The sequence below is a fragment of the Corvus moneduloides genome, chromosome 8 (genome assembly GCF_009650955.1).
Source record: "Corvus moneduloides isolate bCorMon1 chromosome 8, bCorMon1.pri, whole genome shotgun sequence".
NCBI lineage: Eukaryota > Metazoa > Chordata > Aves > Passeriformes > Corvidae > Corvus > Corvus moneduloides.
This window is the reverse complement of record NC_045483.1, coordinates 19177891-19200671: the sequence shown is the minus strand read 5'-3', so window position 1 is coordinate 19200671 and position 22781 is coordinate 19177891. Positions and strand designations below refer to the sequence as shown.

General features: G+C 46.8%; 1 protein-coding gene across 3 annotated transcripts in view; it reads left to right on the top strand.

Moving 5' to 3' along the window:
• The window catches only part of SEC31B (SEC31 homolog B, COPII coat complex component), a 39193-nt gene extending 17063 nt beyond the window's left edge, over nucleotides 1-22130 (top strand). The window contains exons 12-27 of one of the 3 annotated variants that reach the window (XM_032115884.1): nucleotides 166-240; nucleotides 817-897; nucleotides 1827-1935; nucleotides 2320-2498; nucleotides 3150-3276; nucleotides 4361-4506; nucleotides 5898-6071; nucleotides 6706-6888; nucleotides 7579-7792; nucleotides 8175-8498; nucleotides 9541-9579; nucleotides 12430-12485; nucleotides 13733-13879; nucleotides 14309-14416; nucleotides 15821-15892; nucleotides 16428-22130. In XM_032115884.1, coding sequence (XP_031971775.1) covers nucleotides 166-240; nucleotides 817-897; nucleotides 1827-1935; nucleotides 2320-2498; nucleotides 3150-3276; nucleotides 4361-4506; nucleotides 5898-6071; nucleotides 6706-6888; nucleotides 7579-7792; nucleotides 8175-8498; nucleotides 9541-9579; nucleotides 12430-12485; nucleotides 13733-13879; nucleotides 14309-14416; nucleotides 15821-15892; nucleotides 16428-16607 — 2214 coding nt within the window. In that variant the 3' untranslated portion in view covers nucleotides 16608-22130. Of the gene's footprint in view, nucleotides 1-165; nucleotides 241-816; nucleotides 898-1826; nucleotides 1936-2319; nucleotides 2499-3149; nucleotides 3277-4360; nucleotides 4507-5897; nucleotides 6072-6705; nucleotides 6889-7578; nucleotides 7793-8174; nucleotides 8499-9540; nucleotides 9580-12429; nucleotides 12486-13732; nucleotides 13880-14299; nucleotides 14417-15820; nucleotides 15893-16427 lie in introns of all 3 variants that reach the window. The other 2 variants (XM_032115883.1, XM_032115885.1) reach the window with 2 other exon arrangements.
• The last annotated feature ends 651 nt before the right edge of the window (nucleotides 22131-22781 follow it).

Genomic DNA, 22781 nt, shown 5'->3' with positions numbered 1-22781 from the left:
AAATGTTCCCACAATAGTCATTAGGTGGACTTTTCATAGTTGAGTTCTTTATCTATAAGCTGAGCTCTAAACTTTGCTGCTGCCAGAAGGAGCTAACTATTGTCAATGTGTAGATGTCCATGATTTTACATGTTTTTTATCTTTTTAATATCCATTGGGACTCAGGTGAATTTGGAGCAGGACTCCAGGATTAAACTTCTCAAGCTGCTGGGCTACAGTAAAGAGGATCTGCAAAAAAAGGTAAGGGGTATTTCCAATAGAGAGAAACCTTTACATGACTAAAGCTACTGCAGGAGAGTTTGTAGGGTCCCAACTGGAACTGAGCAAGTGATCTCATAGCACATGAAAGACCAAACTGTATGAAATTTCAGCTGGGACTCATGTGAAGTATACCCCACTAAAAAGCAAATGCAAGCACTTGTAAGGGTGTAACTGTAGGTGTAATGAATCAAACCAAAGGGGTCTTGAGTCCATTTATCTTCTTTTCGGTTGTTGGTGCACTGGGAAATGTTTAACAACAGTGCAGTTGTGAGAGCTTCTTTTAGCATTCAGCTCTCTGCATCTCAGGAGATTCCTTAACCGGGAAGAAGGTGACAGGTGGAGACAGTCTGGCATAGCACTGATGGATGCTTTGAAAGGAATAGATAGCCACTGATAGGCAGCCAGCCAGGAATAGGGTGAGGTGGAAGTTTTCCAACAGGTGAAAGAGCTGGGAGAATTGCTTCTGGGACTTGGCAGTTTCTTGGTAGTTTTGCTGTCCAGGTGCTTACTTTGATAGAGACTTAGATACTCTGTGTGTGTCTGTTACTTTTCTAGATTGCCTCATGTTTGAGTAACGGGATCCCAGATAAACAGCCTCGTCCTGAGGCAGATGGTACAAATGCTGCACCAGATCAGGTATGTCCTGTACCTCTTGCCAGCCTGGGAGAGCAGAGGAGGGCAGAATGAACTGCAAGGTCTAATTCCAACTGCAACTTATTGGGCTCAATGCCGGCATTGCAGAGAGCAGTTCACAGGCCTGTCAGACCCTCACAGGGTCAGACTAAATGATTATAACTTTCCCTTCTGGCTTTAAAACTAATCCATGAACAAGGAAGAAGGACTCCTGGCTGTTATTCCTGGAAGAAGGCTTGCTTCTGTGTTGATTTCTTCAGTGGTAGAATTAGCCTCACTGCAGCTTAACTTCATGCTACTGTTCTGGATTTCCTCTGTGAAGCTTCTGCTGTGGTATTTCTTTCCTTTTCACCTCTATCCTCTGAAATGTATTTTCACATAATTTTGGGATGTCCATCTTCAGATGCCTTCCAGCGCCTGGTACACTGTACATTTTTCTCCTCTGAGGTATCTAAAACTTATGTCCTCTGATTAGTAATCTTCTTCACAAGCCTCAAACACTGGCTGAGATACTTTAGGAGTAGCAATTGTGTCCTGCATTTCAGTAGAGCACCAGGCATGGCTGTGATCCAACCTGTTATTTATAGATTTTACTTGTTGGTCTTGTCTCTGTTCCCTCCAAAATAGTTCAGCTTGCTCAGGGGCTGATGGTTGAGCTGATGAATGCTGCCCAGCAGTGCTGTTGGCATTGCAGGTCTTGCACCATCATTCTCCTAAGCTTTGTTAGTTGCAGCACTGCTCTTGTTACTGCCCTTGTGAAACTGTGCAGATTGATAGCGCAGTGACAGGAGTTTCCAAATTGAAATTAGATTTATATGAGCATGCACAACGAAATGGAGAGCAGCCCTGTCCCACTCTGTGATCCACTAAACTGTTTTGGGTAGGATCTGTGTCTGCAGTGAGTGAAATAAGTTCTTGCACTTTTTGCACAGCTTTTGATGAATTCCAGCGATGATGTAGCTGCTGTTTCTTCCTCTTCAGCCTTTTTTGATAACCTCATCCCACAGAATATGAGCACATTGGAGATTCCTGTCACAGAAGGTACGTTACATGAAGAGTATTTCTGCCCTCTTAGGAAAAGGGGAGAGGAGAGAGAACCAGAAAATTAAGGGGGACCAGGAAGAATCTAGTTCACTCCAGCAGACGGACACTTTTAAAACACATGACCCCTTCAAGTGTCATGCAGCATATCTCATTGAGCAGAGAAATACTTTGCCCAGATAAGAGACCCATTAAAAATACAGAAGAATCTTCTAGATGATGGAAGACTTAGAGTCAAGTCAGTGGGTTTTTTTGGGTCTCCAAATTTTCCTTTAGCTGGGCTTTTAGCTGTTACTGCTTTTTACTGCCTGCTCTTTAAAACAAGCATCATCAGTGCACCTGAGTGATAACCCTTTGGGTTGACTCTACTTATCACTTCTGTAGATACAGATGGACTCATCAGCCAAGCCCTTCTGTTGGGGAATTTTGAGGGTGCAGTGGAGCTGTGCATGCGAGCAGAGCGCTTTGCTGATGCCATCATTTTAGCTATAGCTGGTGGGGAGAACCTCCTAAAGGAAACCCAGAAGCGCTACTTTGCCAAGCGGAAAACAAATCTCTCTGTGGTAAGCGATGGTTTTGTGTGTACACTGAGCAGGGGAAGGTGTCCACTGTCCTGGCAAATTTTTCTCTGAATATATGTGGAAATGCTTTTTCCATAATGCAGGAAGTAGAATGTCAGCAGAATCTGGGTGTTTCCTATCATGGGACATTTACTCTAATATCGTGGTAGTTTCATGACAACTTTATGTTGTCTACATAGTGTGTCTGTGTTCTCTGTCCTTTTTTTTTTAATGGTTTCTGTCTCAGCTTCTCGTGCTTATAACCTGTGGTGCATACTGCTCCTTTACAGCTCAACTAGGAAGTTCCTAGCTTATTAATTTATGAATGAAAGTGTAACAGAGGTTGGGATATCTTAACACTGTGTTCCAGTTACTGATACCAGCTGCTCTGAAACAAGATATGTGTTAGATCTTTAGTCTTGTCTAGTATGGCTGTTTCTATATTCTTTGAAGTGCTTTGTTGGGCATTTTTACTTTCCTTAGAGGCATCAGGTTCCAATTACTGTTAACACAGGGATGCTGAGATTGTTGGACCTTAACGTACAGTGAGGTAGTTGCTGCATAGTGGGAAGTGTGTTTGAAAGTGAGCTGTTGCTTAGGCTGTGAGCTTATCTTTGTCTTCAGTGGTTGACAGGCCTTCTGCTTCCCTTACAGCTGCTTTCCTGCATTGTGCAGCAGAACTGGCAAGATATTGTTTGCACGTGTGACCTACAGAGCTGGAAGGAGGCACTGGCCATCTTGTTAACATACTCAAAGCATGAAGACTACACTCAGCTCTGTGGTATGAAGTGTAATATGTTTTGATACAATTTCCCTTGCAGGGGGTTCCTCTGGACTGCTTACAGAAAGAAGTGGATAGAGTTAAGAGAGGAAAGCACTTCTTACCCATTACAGCTACCTGGAACTTAAATAAGTGTGGACTGTTGAGTCAGGAGAATGATAGATGCACACTGTAGCTGAGAATCATGGTGTGAAGTTACATTTGTGGGTATTTCCTGTGCCCTCTAGGAGTAGCATGGAAAAAAACAGGATAGATGCTATCACTAAGCTGAGACATGAAGAAAGTGATTTTTATTCCATAGAGAAAGGTATTTCCTTTACAGTAAAAGGTCCAGTGGGCTTCACTCCATCTAAAACAGGTTTGAGCACCCTACTATTGCCTGGAGATTCCCACACCTGTTTTGGAAATTCAAAAAAAAAAAAAGGTGTTGGACCTTTTCACTGAATTCATCTGTCCTTTCTTTCTTTTATGTGTTGGGCAGACATACAAAAATTGGCAGATGTAGGAAAGGTACTTTTTTTTCAACCAAGTTGGCTTTGGGGTTCCTTCCTGATGCCCATTTCTGTGTTATCCAGCAGTTATGCAATGGAGCTGGTGAAGGGTCTAGATCCCAAGTCTTATGAGGAGCAGCTGAGGGAGCTGGGGTTGTTTAGCATGGAGAAAAGGAGGTTTGGAGTGACCTTACTGCTTTCTATAACTACCCAAAAGGAGGTTGTACTTCTCCAAAATAGCAAGTAATAGGACAAGAAGAAACAGCCTCAAGTTGCACCAGGGGAAGTTTAAATTGGGCATTAAGTAAACCAGCTGCACTCAACGGGTTGTCAAGCATTGGGAACAGGCTGCCCAGGGAAGTGGTGGAGTCACCATCCCTGGAGTTATTTAAAAAACATGTATATGTGGCACTTAAAAACTTGGTTTAGTGGGACCTGGCAGTGTTAGGTTTATAGTTAGACTTGATCATAGTGGTCTTTCCTGATCTAAATGATTCTATGATTCTAATTAGGTGCAGATCCAAAACATCGGGGTTAATGAGCTCTTCAAAAGGGGAGCGTGTTAAATGTTGGCTACATCTCTTCCTCTCTAGATGTGCTGGGTGCCCGCCTGGAGTCAGAGGGAGATGCAGCCCTGTCCAATGACGCCTGCCTCTGCTATATCTCATCAGGAAATGTGGAGAGGTTGGTGGAATGCTGGGTAAAAAACCATGAGACTTCGTCACCACTTGCCCTACAGGTACAGGTGCTATAATGTTGGTTTGACTCTTCTTTAGGCCAGTCTGGTAGCCCTGAACTGTTTGCATTATCCCATCAGAGTATCTGGTTTCCAGCAGACAGTGGAGACCTGTTTGTACTCACCAAGGTATCTCCTTCTAGCCTGAATTGTGGGCCTACTTTGAAAGGAGGCTTGCTCTCTTAATCATTCAGTGTTTGTGTGTTTACATTGCACATAAATCCAGCCATGGACAGGAGTTACAGCCTATCTGCTTCTCATACATACTGATGTCATCTCTGAGCTTCCTTTTTCTCAGGGAAGTTTGAGCTGTACCTGTTTTCTTACTGGTAGTAGCCTGGGAGTACATTTGCTGCTGTGCTTATCATGTATAACTTAATGTTCCAGTTATCTAGCTGTACCTTCAGAATAGCCTTAGCAAAATAAAATGAAGTCTGGACCATGTTATTCCCACTGCAAGTAAAATGATCACGTAGGGGGAATCGCATCTTGCAGATGAATCGGTACTTCTAAGTCAATGTTTTTACCTACCTCTCTTCATTCCTATTGATTATTTCACAGAATTACAGAATAATCCAAGTTGAAAGGGACCCACAAGGATCAAGTCCAGCACTTAAGTGAATGGCCCATATGAGGATTGAACCCACAATTTTGGTGTTACCAGCACCATGCTCTGACCAACTGAGTTAATCTCAGTAGTATTACATTTAAACCTAAGTCACTAAGCCCTGTTATGTCTGTCACTTGCTAGAATGAGCTAGACAAGTCTTCCACTTGGATATCTGTAGATAATGCCTTCTGCTACGGAGTTCCCTGGTTTTGTAATCCCACTAGTAAGTAAAAGCAACAAAAAAAGGCATCTTTAGCACTCCTGGTTGTTTTTGAAACTGGCCTCCTCCCAGTTGCCAGATATGAGCACGTATCATTCCACAGCTGTAAACACTCCTTTGATTTCTAGGAGTCGAAGGAGTTTTGAGTAACTAAAAACCTTCTGGTCCTTTTGTCAGCAACAGTAGTTTTTTTGCATTTCTCTTGGTATGGTTTTAAGCCTTCCTCTTCCAAGCTGAGAGCTTGTAACAGTAGTAGCTTCCTAGTAAAAAGATTACAGTTGACTGAAATGTTCTTGTGGCTTCTGATTTTCTTTTCTTCCCTTACTGTTAAAGTAGCAATGTCAGGGTTTGCTTCTTGGTTCCTGTTTTTCTCCAAGTGCACCTGAGGAAATGGTCATCAGTGACAGTATTTGGTGCAGAGTGGAAGTAACTTCTGTCCACATTGGACCCAATGTCAGCTGAAAGTGGGGAGGGCCATCTGGTATTGTCTCAGCGTGAGATGGACCAGTAAAGCCAGTCAGATTCTGAGCAGTCTTATTTCTTTGCTCCCCCTGGCTTATTCAGGATCTTATAGAGAAGGTAATGGTGCTGAGCAGATCCATTGAGATGCTCCGAGGCACAGCAGGACCAGCACCAGGCCCTGTCTTGGCAGAACGAATCACCCAATATGCCAATCTCCTGGCATCACAAGGATGCTTGGGAGCTGCAATGAATTACCTACCCAGCAGCTCTAAAGAGGTGAGTGAGCAGCAAGCTGTTGTGGAAAAGAGTAGTATAGCGGGGGGAAATGGTGCTTTGTATGAGAGAGCTGGGGTTTTGACATGCATCAGGACTTAAGGTTTCACCTTAGTTATGCTAACTTGAGAATAGAGGGGGAGGGGGGAAGGTGTTCCAGGAAATGGGTTTTGTCTTCATTTGCATTTTCTTTGTAGTGCCTTTGATTCAGGGAAAAGGAAAAGAGCTATAGAACTGTAAAATGGACGATGGAGAACAACATTAGGAAGCAGCTCTCCAGGGAAGCTGCCTCTCCTCCTGAAACTAGCTGGTTAGAGGAAGGGAATGGGGAGGTCACCTGGCAGTTTGAAACAAATCCATCTAGTGCCTAAATGTGGGTAGGGTTTGAGGAAGGAATACTCTAAGGACTGGAGGAAGGATCAGTGAGACTTCATCTGCTTGGGAGTTTGGCAGGTGATGTCCCAGACTGTCATTTACCATTTGCTGAGGTTTTTTTTTTCCTGGTGGCTATTGGGGAGATGGTTAGTTTTGCAGTTTGATTCATAGTGCTTTAGGTCAGGATCTACTTTAAATGCCTTCCCAGCATTTTCCATCTGGGGCTCTCAAGGTGCTTCTTCTAAAGCACAGTTTGTTTCAGCTCCTGATTGAACAGCTCCGAGACCGGCTCTTTCATGCTCAAGGAGACAATGTGGGTGATCAGCAGCCACCCCCTTTTCCCTACACTCGTGTCAGCGTAGGGGTCAGTAAAGCCCCAGCAGCCAAGAGTGGTTCCACCCTTGAAGGAGCAACCCACAAAGCAGGTCCCAGACATCCAGAGAAGGTAGGCCTTAAACTCAGGTGTTCATGGCTTGGGAGGAGGGAGGAAGGCTACTGGGTTGTGGAAGGCATGTGAAGTAATATGAGATGACATAAATTGCAGACACTGAGGAACTCCTCAGTGATGTCCTTCACTGGAGCAAACATAAGCTCTGTGATTATCCAAAAGTGAGCTGTCTGGCATCTTTTCACAAAGCCCTGTCCTACATGCAGTCCCTAGAGGAGAATGTTACTAGTGTAGTGATCCACTGAGATCTCAAATCTTAGGGTGAAAGGGGATGTGGTCATTTTCCTATGCTCATGTTACCCTCATATCTTAGTAAAATTAGTGTAGTATGGCTTAATCTCAGTTCTTGCACAAGAAGACTGTTTGCAAAGTTTTGCTTCCAACCTCTATTATTCCATTATTGTTCCTCTGTTCGTCCGGTTGTGCTTCCAGGAAGTCACTGTATGGGAGCTTGCTCCTGAGGACTAATCCTTTTGAGAGCTGGAGAATACTCTGAAGAGTGTGGTGCTCATCTTGTTGAGCAAGTTATGTGGTGGGAAAGGCCTTTGATCGAGTGCATCCAGGGCACCAACAGCAGCAGCAAGTTCTCTTGCCTGAGAAGTGACAGGGATAGAAATTTCATCTGCTATTATGTGTATACATATGACTCTGTTGGCCATTTGCAAGATCTTTGTTTTTTAATTGCAGCCCAACTATCAATCATCATTTACCCCTTCAGCACCATCTCAGCCTTCAGTGCCTTCCCTCTTCACACCTCAGCCAGTGCCAGCGATGTCCATGGCACCTCACCATGTTGCCCCTCCCCAAGCCAGCACAGGTCCACAAACAAGTGTCTATTCCAGAGGACACCCGTACCCACAGTACAACTTGGGCTTGAATCCAGCAACTGTCTCAGGGCCAGGTAAGCATTGTCTGATAGTTGTGTCCATTTTCTAGGTTTCCTGAGGTTAAAGCCTTCAATATGGGTGGCTGCTGTACTTTTTTCCTCACAGGCCTGTTGTACTGACAAAGAACAAGTCAGCCGTCTGACAATCTTCTCAGTGCCTCTGACACATCTAGCTGTAGCGACTGTTGCTGCATGTGCACTGATACTAAGCATACATAGGGGTGGAAAAGCCACAGCTGGCTTGGTGACAGTTTGAGTGATGTAGCCTGGGCTAGGGGGGACACAGATATTAAACGGGATGGCTTGAAGAAGGGAAGACTTACTACCAAGAAGGATAGTGTCGTGAGTAGTTGGCACATGAAACAAGTGATGCTGATACACTCTCTGTTGTCTGTAGCTGTGCCACAGTCTCAGCCATTTGGACCAGTGGGAGTCGGACCTGTTGGTCCTGCTCCCTTCTCCAGCCAGCCGTCTCTGCCAGGACAGCCCATGCCCATTATGTCTCCTGGTGTTCCACCACCCAGACCTGCCCTCTTCACTCCAGCCTCAGTCCCATCATCTCAGCTTTCTGCAGCTTGTCCTCTCCCTGTGGCAAGCCAGTCTCCTCTAGACTACTCTTCAGCACCTTTCAACTGCCCCATGAACATGGGTTATCCTCAGGGCGGTCCTGGAGCTCCATCTACTAAACCCTTGCCAGCAGCCATTCCTCCTCCTCCCACAGGTAAGTACTGCTTGTGTGACTTGTGTGTCCAGGACAAGCCAAGATGGGGTTTGTAGTACATGATGGACATGGATCTTCTGAGGTCTGGTCTGTCCCCACCGAGGCTGGATGTAGTGCTGAGGCAAACCTTACAGGCACAGAGTGCTGAGTCTTGCTGTGGTGGTGAAGCAAAACAATGGTAACAGTTGCATTCAGCCTGTTCAGTTGTTCTTTCTCCCAGGCTGCGGTTGCAAGATGTTGTCTCTTCAGGTCCTCCATGCACCCTGAATAGGCATCTGCTCTGACAGAAAGGGTGGTGGTTCCCTTGGAACTCCTGGTGGAAGGTTTGCTCATCCCGCCCTTGCTTATGCAACTTACATGAGAAGTGCATTTGAAATGGTGGGAGAGCAGGGTGCTGCTTCCCTCTCCATGAGATACCCCTTACTTAACTTCAGGATTAAATTCCTCTGTCTGCTGTACTCCAGTGCTCCCATTTTTTTCTTGTTGTCATAAAGGGCTTGTCTGGGAATCACTTCTGGATTCCTCTCTGCAGTGTTGTAGACCCCTCTGGGTCTATAGTTTGAATCCAGTCTGGCATGTGAAGTCCTTGCTAGCATGATGAAGAGAAAGAGGGTTGTTGGACCTAGTTCCCCATGGATGGGCATTCCTTCTATTTCCCAGAATATCACCATATCTGGTGTTTGTTAATGCTTTGTTTGCCATCTCAAGGAACAGGTTCAGCCAGGCTGTGGAGATCCCTAACAACAAGGCTGACAATCCATAGATTTTTGAGCAGATGCTTCTCCAAGCCACACGTATTCTGAGAGTGAAGGAACTGAGGCTATGATGTTTGCCTTCACCCGAAATCCTTTGCTGACCTGTGTTTAACCAAGGATAGCAAATCCCACTGTGTGAAGTCTGTGGGGACTACACACAAAGGCTCTAAGCTACAGCTGGACAAATTCCTTCCTGAAAAGCTTTTTGGTATAATAGTCCAGTGAAATTACTCAGTGAGTGAAAGCTGTTGGTGATCATGCCTTTTCCACCCTGCCTTGATTTTCAGGTTTCTTCCCTTGGCTAGATCCCCACGTGGATCATGCAGGTAGTACCCAGAGAAATCTCCAGACCTGTGGGGCAGGCAGTGTTGCTGCTTCTAGTGAAATGTGTGCATGTATTGATGTGTGCGCATGGGTGCATGCTCACTGCTGTTTGTGGTTTTGTTGCATGCCTGGGGAGCTGTACAGCTGGGGTAGGGAATAGACCTGTCCTGAGGACTAGTAAGTGACAGCTGGGGATATTGGAAGTGAAATAAAAGTACTATGCTATTACTCATTAGTTTAGGTACAGAAAACAGGGTCTCCCCCTTCTTCCTTCTCTATTTTCCTCCAGTTCTGGAGGTATTAGACCATTTTCAGTCTCTGTCTTTTCAGGCAGTTGCTGGGCCAGCAGGACAGGGAAGCAGACAGTTTTCCTGTCTTGGTTCTCTAAGCAAGGAACAGGCCAGTGGTTTTAACTTATCACTCATTTTCTCCCTGTTACACTCCCAGCCTTGTGCACAGTTTGTCTTGTGCTTTCTGCCTGTGGTTTGGAAGAGGTGAGTCCCAGCAGAAGCAGTGGTGGAGTAGAGCTTCCCCAGCAGGATTTGGGGGCTCTCTTCCAAGAGGAACTGGAAAGCCCTTTTGGCTTTAGTTAAAGGGTGAGGTTTGGCTTTGAATCTTAGTTCAACTATTGGGGAAAATTTGGACCCAGGGCGTTTTCTGACTGATACTTAGTACTGATTTCACCCTTGGGATTCACTGGTGGTGGAGGGTAGTCATTTTCTAGTCTGCATTGTCAGTGGGGTAAGACTCAATGTCTTAGTGGTCTGTCACTGCAGTGATTGGTGCTCTTTGGAGGGACCATCTGCCAGGCACGAACCTCACAGCTTTATTTAGGAAATCCAAGTACTTACAGGCACTTACACCACCAAGCAGGTCTGGCTGTGTGAAGTGGGACTCCAGAGAGGGAGTTGTCCCTTCAGCAGAGAAACAAAATACCTCAGTTTCTCTCTGTTAAAGAGAAGATGATTCCATGACAAGGATTTCAAGCACTTTCTTAGGCTGAAGATGCCCTTCAGGAATTCACTGCTGAGAAATTCCCTTTTCCTTAGCAGCATTTCCCCCCAGTTTTAATGGCAATGTATAGCATGCCTGGATCAGCAGTGCAAACTGGCTTCCTTGAGAGTGCTTTCTTGCCTGCTGTTATTGTTCTGGTTTTGATTTGTATTTTTCTTAATCTGAAATGGAACTGTAAAATCATTCAATCTGACTGGCCAAAATTGCTTGCTTTGGAAATTCCTGAACATAGTATCTACAGCTCATGAGCATCATTACTAACACAATGAAGAGACATCTCCGCTTGTAGAAATCCCAAGTTCCTGAGAGTGTCAGGGACACGGCGAAGGACAGCAACATTTTGTCTTATCTCCTTTCTGGCCAGGATAATCCCTGATTCCAGCCTCTGGTGGTCTTGTTTTTTCTAGGACAGGCATTGCTGGAGACTGCTGCCATGGGGCACTCCTTTCAGGGATGGTGAGAAATCCTATTTCACAAGTAGTGTAGGAAAGATAGCATTTCACCCCAGCAAAATGCAACAGGGTCTCTTGTCTCTCATGTCTGATGATTAAGTGCCTGGCTTAAAGAGCATAATTTAAATAGCTGTTTCCAGTGAGGATACAGTGCCACTGGGTTGGAATAGTGCCAAGGATTGCTAGGCCACAGGCTCAGTGGGGGCCAGCAGAGTTCTAGGGCACCGAATCCCCAAGCTAGAAATAGGTGCCAACTTAATTAAACTACTGATCCAAACTCATCAGAGAGCGAGTCTTGAAATCATGGGAAAAGGGAGGGCAAGAAGAGGCTGCCAGAATTTTAATAATAAAGGTAATTAAAGTAATAAAGCACCTTTTGCATCTTTCCCCTGTGATTTTTAAAGCTCAGTTCAGGATCAGTAGCTCATTAAGTGTGGCTCTGAGCTCCAGCAATTCTGTTATTGCCGCTTAGAATTATTCCGTTTTCTCACAGATTATTCCTCTCTCATGGGCTTGAGGTTATTAATACTGGGGTTTTGTCTAAAGATGCAGGTACCCTTAGAGGACAGCAGCAGACAAGGTAGTTGCAATTTGACCTTTACAGAATGAAGAGTGGGCAGAAGTCTTTTGATGTCATGTTGTCTGATGGATTTTAAATTACCTGGAGTGAGGTTAGAGTACGACAGAAGCATCTGCTGAGACACCCCTCTGCTCCCAAGGCAGACTGGTTAAGTCTATTCGCTTCCATTTGGCAGTCAGCAAATTTTGCTAAGCTTTGTTTCTGAACATGATTTTGGAAGGGAACCCACCCCTAAATCTTTCCGCCTTTATCAGAACAGCCTGTATGGCTTTGGACTGCCACCATGAGCACTCCTGTAAGTGCTGGTGAAAAGCCCTCTCACCTGCAGCATAGCTCTTGCTGTGCTACCACAGTGCCAAATTCTCTGGAGAACCCCAAGAACTTCCTGAACTGTGAGGTGCACACTTATGCAGGTCCCCACCAAGCTTCCAGCCTGACTCTGAGGCTGGCTTCTGCAGCTTATACAGGATCCAGAAAGCTTCAGGTAGTTCCAGAAAAAGTTTTCTGTGTGGGAGTGGGTGTGTGCCAGTTCAGTCTGATCAGACATCACCTCATGAAGGCTGTGCACATATTTGGATACTAAGAATGAAATTAAGAAAGGGAAAGCTAAGCAAGAGCATCTCATGGGCCTGTGAGCTGGGTTTGAAATTCCTCAGTTGAAACAGTCTAAAGGTGCAATGACAAGGGAATTGGAGCCAAAGGGCCTTCTCCTGAAGGAAGTTCTGAACTGTGCAAGCAACCATGAATTGTTGCTGCAGCCACCTTCTCACAGTCTGAGGTTTGTGTCTTGTCCTCTGTCCTGGCAGCTCAGGAATCTTGGAGTGACTCCTCTACTGGAAGAGGAGGCCTTCAAAAGAAAAAGGTAAGTTTTAAGCTACAATATGTGTTGGTTGTCTTTTAGCCAGCGAGTTCCATGTAACAGATACATTCCTATACATGCTCGCTGTCAAACTCCACAGGTCTCTGTCCCTGTAGCTCTGTCTACGTCTGCACTGCATGCATGGCTAGGACTGGAGTCTAAGTAATCTTGACTCTTTGCCATCCAAAGCCACATGTTATTCTGCAGGGTGGCTGTTTTCTGACATGGTTATCAGCTCTAATGTTGCATCCTCTGTCAGTACTTCCCAGGCTGGCTACAGTAATTTGTTGTTAGTATGGATTTAATCTTATGCCCTTGCCTATACAATTTTTTTGATAGTGGCTGAGGAGGTCACGTTCCCTTCACACCTGACAGCTGGTGGCAGCATTTTCCCTCAGCTCAGTGTGACCAACAGTGATTTTCCTCAGATGCCGATACCAAATGATAAGGCACTTGTGCTGAGAGAAGTTGAGACAGGTGTAGCTGTGAGCTGCCTGCCGTGTTGGTCCTGCAGCTCTCTGCCTTGTCATGATTGTACTGGAGGGCCTGTGAGCTGAGCTTTTCTGCAACAAATGCTCTCAGTACCCCATTTCTATCATTGCTGCCTGCTGGCAGGTGTGACGAGAAGCTTCTTTGGCATCCTTCCCACCCCCCACTCCTCTTTTTTAGATTGGAACAGACTTCTCGCCCTTTTTTCTGGCAGCATAGCTGGGAACCTGCTTCAGGCTGTGCTCACTACAACAGGATTAGCCTCTTGTTAAAGCCATCTCCTTTTGATCTAGCCCTGTTGGAGAGAATCTGTCGTGACTCTCTGGCTTAGCAGGGGCATGATGAAGTGTTTGCAAGGGGAATCTCCCCCCATGTCGTGGGATTTTCCCCAATACTTGCTCAGTTGGACACTTCACTGCTGCTAATCTCTACATTCAGGACTCGTGTCGTTGCAGAGACCAGGCGGCTTTCTGAGGACCAGTGCTTTCAGGGGTAACGGATCTGTTTGATTGAACAATCCCGGAGGGGTTTTCTTGCTGTCGCTTTGACTGTTCATCTGGGATGCAAGAGGAAGGGCCCCATTCTCTGAGTCAGGGGGCTGAAAGAACAGGGATGTGTAACACATCATCTTGAGAACTGAAGACATAACTCTTCAAGTTAGAAAAGAAGCTGAATTTTTCTGTGGAGAGGCAGCCAACCCTTCTTCCTTGGACTTGGTTTTCTTGATTTTTTTTTTTTTTCTTTCCTTCCTTTGCTGACAGTTGCCTGAGAAATTTACTCCTCTGGCCCCCATCACAGCTCCAGTAATGGGCCTGCCTGCTGAACCCCAAGGGATCCATCCTCAGCTATCCAGGTTGCAAGAATCTGGCCAGTCACCCCCAGGAGCACCCAAGGAAGGCAGCCTACAGGTATCAGAGAAAGTGGGGCATTCCCCAGCCACCAGCATCTTGTCAAGTAGAAAATAACTCAACTTTTGAGGTTCTTACTGCTTGGCAGCTGTAGAGGGCTTATGCTGCTCCCTAGCCCTTACAAGGCATCTCTGCCTGAGTATTAGAGGAGTTGCCAGGTTGGAAAAATGACACCTGGGTATGGGTGGGAGAGAGTGAGGGAGACCAGGCAGGCTGTCAGCCTGCTGTGAGTTGAGAATCCAGAGGCCTTGGAGCTGTATCACAGTCTGAAGATGATAACCTAATTCTGTGCTTGCAGTATTCTCTGGGTTTGTGAAGGGGTGAAATTCCTTCTGTTCTCTAGTTTCAGGAGGGGAATCTACCTGCTCTAGCCTTTCATGTTCCTGTTGCATTCATTCAGCTGCTTTTTTTGTCTGTCAGTATCACCAGCTACCTGTGGAGAGCATTGAGAGGAAGGAGCTGCCCCCTGAGCACCAGGCTTTGAAGGCCACATTTGAAGGGTTGGTGCAACGCTGCTCGGCTGTTGCCACTGATCCAGTAAGTCCTCCCTTCTCTGATCTTTGACTTTTTTTCCCTTATAGATGTTTGACTGGTGCTTCCTTCTTACAGTTGGTAAAGAGTGGAAAAGTCTTGTCCCTATAACCAAGTCAATCTCCATCTGCCTCCTTCCTTTAGGCTGCAGGCTTGTTCATCTTTGGGAACTGAGATGCAGTCTCTAGCATTTATCCTCTGCTTCTCATTGCCTTCTTGGAGTAATGATTCTGTCCTCCTGGCTCTTTCTTTTAAGGGAAGTAGAAGAATTTACTCAGCTAATTCAGTTTCACTGGCTTGATCTGCAGATAGTTCCTGCAGAGCTGGTATTACCAGCTATCCTTAGAGCTTAGAGGGAAAGGCTGAGATATCCCATGTGGAAAAGAAAGCCAAACAATCTTTGTGTTCATGTCACTGTAATTTCTCCACTTTGGTTCCTGGAAGGCTGTTGGCATATGTCACATTGGGTGAATGTGTCAGGCCAGACTGTCTGGAAGCAGAAAAGCAGTGTTTGCACATTGTGTTAGGTTGCTAAGTCTTCCCAGGGCTTGGGGCCACTAAGAAGCCTTCCAGAATACCTCTGCTTGGTAGATGTTAGGATGAACACTGAGCCCAGATTGCTGTCCCAGAGTCAGGCAATTAGAGCAGCATCTCCAGTGTGTTTGCTCTGTGCTTTCTGAGAGTGCAGCATAACAGTCTGGGGGATAACCTAAAGGTTCCCTCTATGGACAGAAAGGCTGTAGGTTTGGGCTTAAGCACTTGACTTAGGTGGTGGTTGAATAGCTGTCTTTGTACAGCAGTGCAAGTCAGCTGAACTTCCAGGCTTCCGGGCCTGTTCCAGCAGTGCCCAGAGCCAGGCATTTGTGTTCACGGAATAACTTACCCATGAGTGGATTATTCAAGATGGGGTTAATGAAGTCAGTCTCACAGTCTTATCAGAGCTTCAGTACTCAGGCACTTTCCTTGGTGGTTACCCAGAGGTTCCCTCTTTACCTTAAGGAGACCAGGAAGATGCTCTTTCTTGGGCGAGCCTGAGTTCAGTCAGGGTGAGCCTGTCTGAGCACCCCATGGGTCAACTAGTGGATGTTTCTCACACTTTGGAAGTAGTCACTCTATCCTGTGGTCTGCAAGCACTAGCAGAAGGGAGGAATGCCTAGGCTGGGAGATGGGAAAAGGGGCGGTCCATCTTTCTGTCCTGGGGAGAGAATGTGCATATATGTACACGTATGTACACGTGCAGAGTGAGGGCATGGCTGACTTGTATCTCAGTCTCTGGCTGTCAGAGGCTGCGATGCAGCTGAATTATAAGGTGCTGTCGAAAGAGGAAGGGAGGGACTGAATGAGAGAATTTGAGCTCTGGAGAGATGGCTTTGAAGCTCTGGCAGACAAGCAATACCTGTTTTGCTTCAGAAAACACGAAGGAAGCTGGAGGACGCGTTGCAGCGGCTGGAGTGTTTGTATGAGAAGCTCCGTGAGCAGGCGGTAAGTAGATGCCACCATTCCTTGTGGTCCAGCTGGCTCCCTGAACCCACCTTTGCACTGGGTTGTGGGTCTTGGTGTCTGTACCAGTGTAACCAGCATATACTCTCTGGGAAGACAAGGGGAGTGCCAAACCTTGTAGCGACCATGAATCCAGACAGCCTTTTATCTTCTTTCCTAACTTTGGCCCAGACATAGTGTAAGGAAGAGCTGAGGAGGTATTTGCAACGTGCTTGTACTCTTCAAGAAATATACTGGCACATAGACAGATCCCAGATGGGAAGGGGCAACTGGGGGTGGTTAAGTGTGTAGTGTAACTCGCTTAGAAAACTCTGAAGTTGCTAATGCCAATTGCTGATGCCAGCTGGCAGTTGTTGTAGTCTGGGAAAGCAAGGGAAGAAGCAGACTATCCTTCCTGCCAGTGCTTGACTGTATAGGTGCTGTTTGGTGAAGTGGACAACAGTAAGGAAGGGTATGGAGGGAGAGAGACCTGTGTTATATTGCTGAACATGCTGACATTTCTGCTCCCTCTCCACAGCTCTCTCCAACCATCCTCATGGGTCTCCATGAAATTGCCCGATGCATTGAGGCTAAGAACTACCCACAAGGTCTCCTGGTTCACACCCAAGTGGTGAGCAGCAGCAGTTTCAGTGAAGTGTCTGGTTTCATGCCCATCCTGAAAGTCCTCATGACCATTGCAGGCAAGCTGAATGTGTAAAGTGTGGAGCAGCTGGAACAGTGCACACTGAGAGCTGGTGGACTGCCTCACCTGTTGATGTGCTGCAAGTTGTGGACTCTCCTTCTGACTCTGGAGAAATAGGTCTGTGCCAGTGCCTGGAACTGTGCTAGGCCAGCACGCCTAGCCCCATCCACTTTCCAGTCAGCCCACTGGTGCCCACAGCTCCTGGAGACTGTTCTTTCTCTCTTTTTTCTTACTAGTCTGAAGCCACTTTCCAGCCCAGGGATCTCAATTTCAGGCTGTCCAGATTGCACAGAGGTCCTTCTTCTTCCCTATATTCCCAGCACAAAGGGGAAACTCCTTCCCTTCTAGGCTGACATTGCTTTTTATTTTTCAGGAAACAAACAGGGCTGGTACCTACAGCACCACCACAGAAGAGCCTCAGGCTCTACTCCCTGCTGCAGAGTAAACTTCCTGAGTGGTAGCTGGACTGCCTTGGGAACCTAGGCTGGTGTGTCCTCACTCTGTTGGGCTGCAGTGAGGATCTCTCCTGGCTCCTTTTTTCTCTTCATTCTTATCCTTGGCTCACCTTTTCACCCCTCTGCACCCATATCCTGCTACGACTGGGGCTAACTACTAATCTACTCTGGGCCAGCTTTGGTTCTCTTTCTTCTTCACCCAGCTCTTTTGCTTTTAAAATTCAAGTCTCCTGTTTACCCTCTATCACCTTCCTTTATATCTTTTCCCCCATCAGCTGCAGGCTCAAGCCCATAATGTTTCGGGTCCAGGGATGATTTCCCTTTCCCATTCCTGGGACTCTCCCATTCAGGAATGTTGGGAGGTTGTGCTCTGTCCACTTCTCCCCAGAGCCAGTCACATCCTGTCTTGGGGCTAAAAGCTGCCCTCTCTGGCTCCTGGCCTTTTTAACTTCTTTTATTTTAGCACAGCTGGACTTCTACTCACTGGTGTTATCTAAAGGCTTCCTACTTCAGGCTTTTCAGATGGCCTAGGGACTTTAAGAGCAGCAGGGATTGTTTAAGTCCCATAAAGATTTTCTTTGAGCTATCCTGACCAGCCCAGACTTGAGCAGGGAGAGACAGCTCATTGTTCCAGGTATGGTGCATTCATACTGTCTACAGTTACAGATACATGCAAAGGTGGTTCTCAAAAGCCTCTTGGCACTATGGTGGTAGAAATATGCTGCAGGAGGTGATGCTGTCAGGACTTGAAGATCTGGCTTGTGCTGAGACTTGTCATCACTGTGGCAATTCCTCTGGGAATAGATGAATGAAGCATATCTGTTCTGAGGAAGAAGTCTGGGAAGGCAGATGGGATTTTAGGGCACATCTCTGTGTGTGTATATTTCCCTCTCTTCCTCCCTCCTTGCCTTCTTTCTCAACGTCCTTCTTACTAACCAGGCAGCATAATCATTGATCCATAGCTGGGAGTGAGGCTTCTTCCCAAGGTTTGGATGCAGCCAGCCCCCGCTTTCTCTGCTTGCTGCTTGAGTGATAATGCTATTGTGGGCCTGCAGTTCAGTGACGTACACGAATCAGCCTAGTCTACCATGAGACTTAGGAGGGAGGAGAATCAGAGAAGGGAGGAAGAGGACATGTCTCATTCTCTCCTTTCCAGGTCAAAGTGCCTCCTTGTTGCTGCTGTGTTGTTTCTATTGCTGCGGTTTGATGCACTGAGAAATTACAGAATGGTGAAATAAAAGCTGTGTTTTGTGATGCTTTTTTTCATAGGCTTGTCACCTCTGGCTGCAGGGTTCTTCCTCAGTCTGCATGGCCACCCACTGAGGGGGCAGTTGAGAACTGTGTGAGGCAAACCAGATTTTGGGCTCTGCTGCTATGGGCAGCATCCATCCTGGTGTGGTGAGACCTCAGGTCTTACCTACTCCCAAAGGCTGCAGGGTCAGAGCACTGATCTTCTCCAGATCACCTACGTCAGTTGTGAATGTTTATCTGCATCAGACACAAGAAGGCCCCCAGACTCAGGTTCTCTTGGGGAATCTCAGTGGTGTTGGGGATTTTGCACCTGACATCAAGAGCTGGAAGTATGTCAGTAAGTAAACAGAGAGCCCTTGATGACATCCTCTCCCACTGGAAATAAATGCTACACCACTGAAGCCATGCTGCTTGAACTAGGATAAGGATTGGACCTGTGTGGAAATTTATACCATTGAATTGTCAGTTCTTATCATTAGTTAATAACTTAGGAATCTGTTGGCTGATTTCATTTAATCTTTTAAGGAGGTAAGAAGGCTGAATTGAAATGTACTACTGAGAAAAAGTTGGGGGAATCAAACTTGCTTCTTATAAAGAAAGAAATTCTGATGTAACTTTTTTTCCTGTCAGCTAGCTAGTATGTATGTACAAGCCTGCCAGTTAGCACACATGAAACTCTGAAATATGCAGGACTGTATTGCATAGCCCAAGGCTGGATGACTTGGGAGGAAGCAAAGGCTTGGAAAGATTGTTTGGATGGTGAAAATGTGAAGGGCTGTTGCTGGGAAGGGCCCAGGGTTTATGAGAGTTTTGGGTGTTAGGGGCACAGCACATGCATTCAAGGAAAACAAGCCTTTTGTAGTTCTGCTGCTGGCAGAGGCAAACACCCAGTGTAAAGGAGTCTTGAAGAGCTTTTGCAGCTTGTGCTGGAGCAGTTAGCAAACAGCCTGGCCTAAGAGCTGTCCCCCAGCAGGGGCATGCAAAGCTGATTTTCAAAGGTAGCACTTGTGCAGCATCCAAACCGGGTCATAACACAAGTAGCCCAGGTGGCATGCATTTGCTTAATGAGTGCATAAGGGAAGTCCCAGCTTCTGAGATCAAGCCTGGCATTTCTTAGATTCTGCCTTTTGGGACTCAGTTATTGTACCCTGTGCAGTCCAGCCCTTTGCTCTCTCAGGCCACTTCTACTGCTGAGAGATAAGCACAGATTTTCCATGTATTTCTCAGATACATTTGATGTTAGTTCCCTCCAGCACACATAGCTGCTGCTACCCAGGACTTGCGCAGAGACTGGCTGTTTATCCCACCTTTGACGTGAGTCCTTCCCACCTGCCCCTTTGTTGCTCTGTTTTGCTTCATGTTTACCCCTGTAAGCACCATCCCTGAAGGTCTTTGTAGTGAAAGCAAGCGGGGGCGGGGGAAGTGAGGTGACTCACTCGTAAGTCTTGGAGAGGCTTGTGGGAGAAGCCCTGTCTCTGCAGCCCTGGTGTGGTATATTACCCTTCAAACCCCACTGGAAAGTGCTCCTCCATTTATAGCACCCTCTTGGCTGGCTGGTAACAGCTTCTGGTCTACGGGCAGTGGGCACTGCCCCTTCCCATGTGGGCACATGGTTTCACAGCAGTCGGGCACTAGAGAAAGCAATTTCAGTTGGGTGAGTAGGCCTTTTTGTTGACAAAGAATTTGGGGGGAAGGGGGCAGTAGGAAAGGATCCCTGGGCACAGAGAACAGAGCTCTAATCCTGTGGCAGATAACATCATGTCTGCAGGCTAGGCTTGTGTGTGTTTGGGGGAGCTGGAGGGGCAGAGATTGTTAGGCAGTATTTGTTTGTAAAGCCACTTGCTCTGAAGATAATGCTTGCACTAACTTCTATTGAGGGAGCAGTGTGAGTCCCCACAAAGTCCTTTCCCAAAGTGTCTTTGAAGCCAAGAACCCATTGAAAGGAAGAAAGGCCAAGAGAGGGGATTAGTTTGTTCAGCAGCTGTGAATTTCAGTGGGAGGCTGATGAACTCCAAAGTCTTTGTTGAGATGTTTTTTGTAAGGAGCCCTGCTGGAGGGAGAGACCCACACCGGGGCCGCGGCCTTAGACAAGAAGGAATCTGAAGCGGCGGGGAGCTGTAAACGGGCCACAAGGACTTTTCCCAAACACTTTTCGGAAAAGGTGTTGTAAAGAGATCGGAGGGGGATTAGCATGTGAAATGACACTTTCCATTGACTCCACTGAGGGGAGGGGAAAAGGGCTGGCTGGCTGATTTATTAGCATTTTGTTCCCTTCTCTATTCTGCTCCCTCAGCAGCCCCCCCTCCCCATCTCCCCTCCTCCCGAGCCCTCTGAAGAGGCTTGGATTGGAAAAGGGAGCGGGGGGCTGCCTGTTTGTGTGTCATCTGGGTGAAGGTGACCACCTGGGAAGCTGAATGTAAATATTTCTCCTCTGAGGAATGCGCCTTCATTAAACCGAAATGAATACATGGAAGCATCCAATCCTGCCCACAATGGCAGCAGGGCCTTTACTGCTGCGGGCTCCGTGCGCCGGGAGGGGGGACCCGCTGCTGAGGTCAGCACATTCTGCAGCTGCGGTGTCGCCGTTTCCCCAGCGGAAGCAGCGTGTGGCCGTGGGGCTCACACTGAGGTGCCCCACATCTCCCCTTCGCCTGCAGCCACAGCCCGGGCTGTGCCACGGCCTTCGCGGGGCAACAGTGTGGGGCAGCAGTGTCAGCAGGGGAGGGATCGACTACGAGTGGAGGAAGAGGGAAACGGCTTCTACAGCTTTTCCAGCTGACTCTTGGAACGGGGAGGGCCCACAAGGAAAAGGGAGCCCCATGCTGGAGCTTTCCCTGGTGGTCGAGAAGCTCTTGCCACCTCTTTCCTTTCCTGGCCAACCACAGGGACATAGAGGAACTGCTGATGGGGATGCAAGAGAGACCTACGGCAGGGTCACTGTGTTAATAGTTGCTGCGCACAATAATAATCTGTGCACACTGTGGTGGTTTGTGTGTGAAGTGGAAGTGTTTCAGTTTTCCCTCAGAATGGGCCAAGATTTCTTGCAATTTTTGAAAGGCCAGATTACTGCTTGAAATGAATGCTCTTGATCTGGTGAAACCCTAGGTCCAAATTCTTATTCCCTGTGAGGTAGTCCTAGGATTTGGGGGCTAATTGATAATGAAGAGACACATACAGGCTGCTGAATGTCTTTAATGTTTCAGCTATGAAGTGGGCAACTGGGCCCTGCCTTCCCCTGTCCCACCCTATTTCCTCCTGGCAGCTGCATTGTGGTTGGATGCACCTTCAAGCAAGCTCAGGGCAGAGTAAACCCTTTCCCTTCCTGGTAGGGGCTGAGGTTGTGCTGGCTGGAACTGGTTAGGTCTTCCTGGGCTCAGATGGGTAAGCGGTGTGTTTCAATCTCCAGGACTCTTATACATACACACACAAAATGGGATGAAAGAACACCCAGCCACTTAGACACAACAGCATTTTGCAAGCACTTGGCTACTGATTTATTGCATTGGCTATCGGTTTACAAATATTGGCTACAAGATGGGTCTAATGGCCAGTAACAGCTCTGCTGGCTTCTCGTCTGGCTAAAGGACACTTCAAACAGCAAAGTAGATGGTATTATCACAGCACTGGGGAAGATTGCTGTGATGGTGCAGTGAGCTTATCCAAGTCCTGCAGCTTCTTACCTCCCTCCCCTAACCTCAGCAAGGGAACAGAGATGCATCAACCAAATCTTCCTGCTGCTTGCTTAGCCTATAGAATATATACAATAAGTGGTAGAGGAAAAACTGTTACGTATACATCACAGTAACTGTGCAATAAATTAAACTTCAAAGTGCTTCACTTTCCTATTTACACCACCATTAAATAGTAACTGACATTATTTTCTCAGACTAGGAAGAAGTATTTAGTTAGTTAGCTGACAGGGTAAGAGTGCTTGGCAAGTACATCAGGACATGGGGAGTAGGCTCAGCTGGCAGCTCCTCTCTGGGAGAGATTTGGGAGGAAAGAGGGAGTGGAGAAGTGTGAGGGCATCTTTATGGCATCAGTCAGGGTCTTTGGCAGGAATGCTGGCCTGAAAAGAGAGACCAGACCTGGAGGCTTGGAAGACAAAGAGAAAGCATGTAAAAACTAAGTGATAAGACCCCTTTTTTGGACAGCTGTGTAATGGGCAGGTCAAGCAGCAGCTTTGATCTTGCTGCTGCCATTTCAAATGCAAAGTAAAGCACTGGAGAGCTTAGCAAAGCTGTCAAAGGATGGGACCGAAGCTGTGGGGTTCTGGAGGCTGGCTTGCTGAGAAAGGAGTTGCATGCCTTTTCTATTTCCTCATTGTGTAGGCCTGGGGCAATAACTATTTTAGTGCCTATATTTTTTAAAAGCTTCTTCTCATTTACAGATTACTGATCTGAGTTGCCCAGCTGTTGGTGCCATCTCAGTTTCCTTGTACTTTTTATCTCACTTACTCAAAAGCCCAGAGCAGGTGCTTGTT